This window comes from Macrobrachium rosenbergii, chromosome 43 (assembly GCF_040412425.1).
Source record: "Macrobrachium rosenbergii isolate ZJJX-2024 chromosome 43, ASM4041242v1, whole genome shotgun sequence".
NCBI lineage: Eukaryota > Metazoa > Arthropoda > Malacostraca > Decapoda > Palaemonidae > Macrobrachium > Macrobrachium rosenbergii.
Window position 1 is genome coordinate 50509125 of NC_089783.1, and position 7500 is coordinate 50516624.

Here is a 7500-nt window from a genome sequence, read left to right on the forward strand (position 1 = left end):
GGCTCCGAATAAAATCATTCGTTTTCATATTATTTCCAAGCCACCACACCCTTCTGTCAAAAAAAAAAAAAAAAAAAGTGTTGTGGTTTCACTCGCAAATACCTTGAGAACAGATTTACCTAGTAACTTGAAAATAATCGTAAGAATATTTTCTATAATGGGAAACAAACGTGACCGCAAAACATTCTTGTATACAGTTACACCGCAATGCCTCCGAACATATTCTTAGCAGGTACTTCTAAACAAAGTACCGTTTATGGGTTACGCTGTCGTAGCCATTTGTAACGCCCGGGATACGGCGAGGAGCTCAAAAACTAATGCAGATCATAAATCAGGATATCACAAACCAAATGGCAAAAATTTCATAACCTTTCACGGGACTCTTCACAACAAAGAATTAGAAGTGATTCCTAGGAATTCAGCGTGCTGCTTACGGATTCGCGTCTTGTATTTTTCCCAAAAAGACGGACGCTTGGACCTTGAAGATAAAGTGACTGAAGAAGAAAACTTCGAGAGATAAAAGGTATAGACGCAAGTAGTTATGTTAAGTTGTTTTCCTACGCCAGCACGGTCTCTTCTCCCATGCCATCACTCACAAATGAAATCTCGTGGTTTTGCTCTAATGCCCTTTAAACTAAACTAGGAATGTGTCAGAATTAAAAAATCGAGTGGTACTATGGTTTGCCTTCCTTCAAGCACAGGATCTTTCATCCATACGTCCACATGTTGCCTCTCTTTCTCCTCTGTCATTATTTACACCGTCCCCTTATAAGCAGACATTTTGTTCCCTAAAAGGGCGTGCACCCGGTTTCCGCCTCCTACAGATACTGTGGAAAAATAGCAAACTTAAAAGTTAAAAGCCACTCATTTCTCCACTCCATCTATCAACATCGGAAAAGTGCCCCTCACTCTGTGTTCCCCAATCCCCGTCATCAGCTTGTTACAGGGTAATCACTCATCTCCTAAAGAAATATATCGAAGGACAATTTCTCCCTTAGAACACAGTGCAGCATTTGGGATCTCCCGCGTTTGTTCTTATGCCACAAAAATTTATTAGGAACATGAAAATTTTAAATAAAGAGTCGCAGCAAAGCACCAAGCACATAAAGAATAAAAATATACAAAATTACACTAAAGCTACACGGTACAGGGACAAAATTACTCGTATTCATTTAAACCACACCTTACCTGCCCGCGCAAACCAGATATCGATGAACTTATCCCGATAAAATTCTAGTTTAAGCAGGAAAAGAACATTCTTAGATTACGCAAGACCGTGACCCCAAATCAAATCTAGCTAGGGAGCTGGCTTGGTTATTTTCACATATTGTGAGAGGGATGAATTCTGCTCCCTCGAAACCTGTTTTCCTCAATTCATGGAAGTTCTTGTTGCCAAAACCAGGCACATTTGGAAAGGAAGGGGAAACGAAGAGGTAAAGATTGCAGAAGAGTTGACAAGCCTGACTGAATCATTGATCTTGTGATACATGGCATCACGAAAGTTCTAGAGGAAACTCTCTCTCTCTCTCTCTCTCTCTCTCTCTCTCTCTCTCTCTCTCTCTCTCTCTCTCTCTCTCTCTCTCTCTCTCTCTATATATATATATATATATATATATATATATATATATATATATATATATATATATATATATATATATATATATATATCTATACATATATATATAATATTTATATATATTTATTTATTCATTTATATATTTATATATATTAGCAACTATTAACCTTTCTTGATAGCCCCGTGGTCAAAGTCACTGACCACCTTTGTCTCTAACCCTGGCAACGGTTCGAATCCAGCCCATGACGAAGCACTTATCAATCTTAATTTCCCTTGGGTGCAAATTTTTCCCGAGTTAAAGTGAATAAGTTATTAAACGATATTTGTGGCCAGATATTTGTGGATACAAAAAAGTTGTACCTGAATAATATATTTTATATATGTTTTATATATACATATATATATACATATACATACATACAGTATATATATATATATATTATATATATGTAGATATATACATATTTATAAATATATATATCTTTACATATATATAGAGATCAATATCTATACATATATACAAATACATAGAAGATATACATATGTGTGTGTATGTGTGCCAGTCTATGTAAGTGAAAGCTCATGCGAAAAATACAATGTTTCCAGTGGACCGTGTCGGGCTTTGACCAATAAATCATACCCCGATGTGCTACAATTTCCTTGTACTGCTTCAACGGCAGGAACGAAGTCGTACTTCGGTGTGACCGAGACTCCTGACGGAGGATTAGAAAGCGCCAAAGTGTACCCTGTTGGAAGTGTTTCATAATCCTTTCACCTTACGCAAATGCCACCTTCGGTGTTCCTTCTCGAGAAAAGTCCTCAAATTGCAGGGAACAAATTACTGCTACGTAATCTCCATAAGTAATTAATTAAATAAAATTATGCATAAATAGGAAAATAGATTTGCAAATCAATATTAAATAAGTAAATAAATAAATGTATTAAATAATGTATTTGTAAATAAATCGGTAAATTTACTGCTAATTATAATTATAAATAAGTAAATTGATTAATTAGAAAATATGCAACCAAATAATAAAATTATAAATGAATAACGAAATAAAGTCATGAATGAATAAATAAATCTATAAATAAATAAACAGGCTGGTTCCATTTCGTCAAGATGAAGAAGGAAATTTAAAACACAATCAAAACAAGTGTTTCTCATCTTACTAGTCATTGGTCCATCGTATTATAACCATAAACTTAATATCATAGCCACTATTCGCCCTAGTTTATATAGGATAGAAGTTACAAGCTTTTCTAATGAAAGAACGGTTTCACTCCATTTCTCCTCCATATTTTACTTTTCTATGAGTTCATAATTACATAATGTTTTTTACTTTTTAGAAAGAAAGATAAAAGATCAACATAAAATTTAATAAAAGATGAACAAGAAAATCAGGAGACCAATGCTTCTGAAAATTGAACCAAGATTTTTATAAAATGACAAAATAAACAACTCTTCGAATGTCAAAGGGAGAGATATGAAAATAAAAATCTAGAAAATAAAAAGAAGAAAAACACCCGATGATTTTGTGATATGAAATGGCCCTCGGCGGTACTACAGTACACTCCTATTTGACCTTCGACCTGTACTTGTGACTTTGGCCTTGAATTCACTTTTTAGTGAAGTATGCGCTAAAAAATATATGGCCACATTTAAATTCCTCTTTGACCTTTGACCTACTTCCAAGTTAATCTTGAACTCTAACATAAATCAATATTACACACACATATATATATATATATATATATATATATATATATATATATATATACATACTATTATATAATATATATATATATATATATATATATATATGTATATACATATATATAAATATATATATATATATATATATATATATATATATATATATATATATATATATATATATATATATATATATATATATATATATATATATATATAAAGTGGCCTTTATATATATATATACAAAATCCTTGAAATTCGTGGCAAGGAAAAGGAGTAACTATCCTTCCCACGCAGGACTCGAGCCAATACTGGTTAGAAGACCAAGCGCTAACTGACAGTACCGTAAAAAGTGTAGACTGGGGCTGACCTCGTTTTTCCAGGCAATATGGGTTTGAATCCCACCTGGGAAGAGTTTCTGCATTCTTCCGCTGCGGACTTCAAGGCTTTCAGTGGGAATAGTATCCAGATGTATTAAAAACTGTGGGTTTGGAAAGTCACTGTGACCACGCCAAAAGGACAGATCTAGTGAGTGTGACCAATTGACTTTTATCCACTCAAATATATATATATATATATATATATATATATATATATATATATATATATATATATATATATATATATATATAAATATATATATATACTAATATCAACATATATACATAACCCATATCTTTCAACTGAAAGACCTGGGTTCGAACCGATCCTGATGTGAGTTAGAAGTTTATTTCTGTTCACACTTGATTGTGTGATGATTATTTCTATATACATATAGATATATATATATATATATATATATATATATATATATATATATATATATATATATATATATATATGCAGTATATATATGTGTGTGCGTATGAACGTTAGCATATTGAAAACCTAAACGAAAAGGTCACAAAACCAGCTATGTGCAGGCCGTGGGCCACAGCTTCTTCATTGTATGCTAATGCGACACATAGAGAATTCCGCGTGCCTGGCATAGGAGGGATGATGAGAAAACGGCTTAAGCAATGAAGTGGAAAAGGTAAATGAACAGCTGATATCAATCAAAGCACTCCACGCGAAGACTTTCACTTGAGCGCTACCTCCATTCCCTGAGAAGGTAGACAGAATGCCTTCTTCAAACTTTCTTCCTCAAATAACGTGAGGGGCGAGAGAAGAGAGAGAGAGAGAGAGAGAGAGAGAGAGAGAGAGAGAGAGAGAGAGAGAGAGAGAGAGAATCTACATGGCACGTTATTGCATATATGTTCTTTATCTGTACATACAAAAGTATGAATAAAATTCATGAACCTATGGTTAAGAAATACAAAGATACATTTTGTTACCTAAACAAATCACAGTCACTCTGACAGCATACGTAAAAAAAAAAATCACTTGGCAGTCAAAACGAGGCCACTTACGCCTACTCAGTGTTCCCGACAGAAAAACTTGAACCGGCCATAAATCTAACCAGAAAATAAAGGTAATAAAATATGCATCAAACAACAAACACAAAAACTGTCAATGTTCATAGTGGTCTGACGAGGGAGACACCCAAAGCCTGGGAAAATTCGAGACTCGGATTACTACCTCTTCCAGAGTTGAAATCCCCACTACCCAGAGAGACTCCCACGCAATCCTGATGAAGGTTCCGGATAAGGAAGGCTTGTTTTAAAAGGACAAGGTGGTAGTCCTATGGACGAGTAAGCGACGTGCCTCTACCCTGGTCAATCGATCAATCAATTCGTGTGGGTGTGTACGTGTGTGTGTTGTTCGTCGGCAAGTAATAAATGAACTTGAATATGAGGTGAACATGGCAGCAGAGTTCTCTTTCACTTTTATTTATTTCTCGTTTCAATCCAGTTTTTTTTTTTTTTTACAGCTGTATTCCACTCTCACTGAGCTACCCACTTCTTATGGTATTCATAGGAATTTACCCTTAAACAACACAGCAGCGCATGCCCAACGCAAAATATTTCGTACAAACAAAAGTTTACTAAATTGAAAAATATACAAAGTTTACTAAACTGAAAAATATAAAAAGATGACTAAATTGGAAAATATAAAAAGTTTACTAAACTGAAAAATTGTTTTCATTTGACACGAAATTAAAAATATCCGTGATATATACCGATTGTTTTTAAATTTTTCGGTATGTCTGTATAAATGTTTTCCTGCTTTAAAGTCACAGTCCCAGTTGTTTCTGAAATGAACAATGACGATTCCTTAGGCACAATTTAATAAATAAATAAAAGAGATGTTTTCGCGCTACTATTTCAGTTCTCCATAATTTGAAAATTTCTGTAATACATAAAAGAGTAAGTGTTATATATGGTTGCATACATTCATATATAAAATCGTACACACATGCACTATATACTTATACTTTATATGTATGTATACACATATACATATATATAGATATATATATACATAAATAGACAGATGGATAATAAATTATACATATATATACATATATATGTATATATATATATAATTATAAAAAATTTCGTGACAAATCACAACTTCCTGACGTACAGAAATAAAAATATTTAAGACTTTTCAAAAATCGTAGGCCGCGTGCATCTTCAAATTGCCCGAAACACCACACAATCAATCGATGCCGCCAAAAAACGCAATCGGCTCTAAACGTTCCCCTTGAAGGAAACCGCCGCCATTACGAGCCCCCTTCCACTCGTGCAAGTACAATGGGAACCCCGGCAAGGGAAGAAATGCTCAACGGGGCATTTTCTACGGCACGAAGAACACCGACGCCCTTCCTGTTTGCTAAACAATCGAACAATACGCCCCTCTTCGTGTCGAATCCCGTCCAATGCCGTAAGCTGTGGCGTATTGGGGATCCACGAAGACCTTATTTAGAATCGCGAAATGAACGTCATATATTCCCTTTGGCATAAAAACATTCAACAGTTCTCAGGAATTTATGATAGAGATGCGCCTAGGCTCGCATTTCGGTACATAAAAGGGGAGTTTCAATGTTAGCTACCAAATCAACATGAACATTCACAAATCGTCGGTGAGGGCTTGCCATCAAACTTTGTGAAAACGCTTTCACACTCAAATTTCTCATCAATATGAAGTCAATTAGTTTTACACGCTAGGAAAGGAATATAGTTCTGCTAAATCCATTAAATGCATCCCAGAAAGCACACGGAAATATATGTGTGTGTGTGTGTTTTGTGTATAAATAATATAAATATATATAAATATATATAAATATATATAAATATATATAAATATATATAAATACATATATATATACACACGTAACACTCCGCCTCCACTTCATGGACAGCGTTTTCACCGAAAGGAAGCTATTGACCATATTGACCAGCTTGATCCCGTCGTCTGCAATGGCGTTCAGGGCAGTGGTGACGTTCTCCAGGGCCTGGTGCTGGTTCATGACCTTCTTCACCTTCCGAAGGCGCCTCTTCTGCAGCACCTCCACCAGCGTGACCAGCGCCAACCCATCTCTCAGGTCCTCGCTCAGGTCCTCCACTTTTAACCCTGTTTCCCTGAGCTGCACGTTGACCCAGTTCCTGGGAGAGTTGGGGGAGAGGAAAGGAACGGTTAACATTTTCTATAAAATAGGGTAACAGTAAGATGATACTGCTTTATTCTGAAAGCTCTAGCAAATGTTTGGTCAGTTCACTATGGAAAAGTTAATTAATGCATAACTAAGGTCAGTTTAATTAATGCATAACTATGGTCAGTTCACTATGGAAAAGTTAAATTAATGCATAACTATGGTCAGTTCACTATGGAAAGGTTAATTAATGCATAACTATGGTCAGTTCACTATGAAAAAGTTAATTAATGCATAACGGTTTATTATTAACCAATAACAATTTATTATTAATGTATAACCATTTATTTGTGCAATGATATTTTACGGTTTAATTAATGTTACAGCTTTTTTTCGATGACATGGGACACCCTTATGATAATGCCCTATGATTATCAAGTTTGATCAACTAAAAGAGCAGACCTCCCTGGAAAGGAACACGATGAGGTAAGAATGCTTCAATCTCATGAGATATTCGGAAAATAAAAAAAGATAAAAGTCGGGTAATGAAAGGCACCTATTCCTGAATTATATATGTTCAAAAACACGGATGAATATAAACTAATGGAGCTAATATGCAAAAAAATATATATATATATATTGTAAAATAGTCTTCTGAGCTCACAGCATCAG

The 7500-nt window shown here is 34.6% G+C and overlaps 2 protein-coding genes across 2 annotated transcripts in view; both read right to left on the minus strand.

Annotated features, from left to right (window-relative positions):
- Positions 1 to 7500, minus strand: part of jbug (filamin-type immunoglobulin domains fbug) — a 236167-nt gene that overhangs the window by 211873 nt on the left and 16794 nt on the right. Inside the window, exon 2 of the mRNA XM_067087183.1 lies at positions 6625 to 6841. The gene's annotated coding sequence lies outside the window, so the exon portion shown is untranslated. The remainder of the gene's footprint in view (positions 1 to 6624; positions 6842 to 7500) is intronic.
- LOC136829071 (gelation factor-like) overlaps positions 5553 to 7500 on the minus strand; it is an 18255-nt gene continuing 16307 nt past the window's right edge. Inside the window, exons 2-3 of the mRNA XM_067087453.1 lie at positions 6607 to 6841; positions 5553 to 5582 (exon numbers count right to left, since the gene is read on the minus strand). Of these exons, the coding sequence (XP_066943554.1) occupies positions 5553 to 5582; positions 6607 to 6841 (265 nt within the window). The remainder of the gene's footprint in view (positions 5583 to 6606; positions 6842 to 7500) is intronic.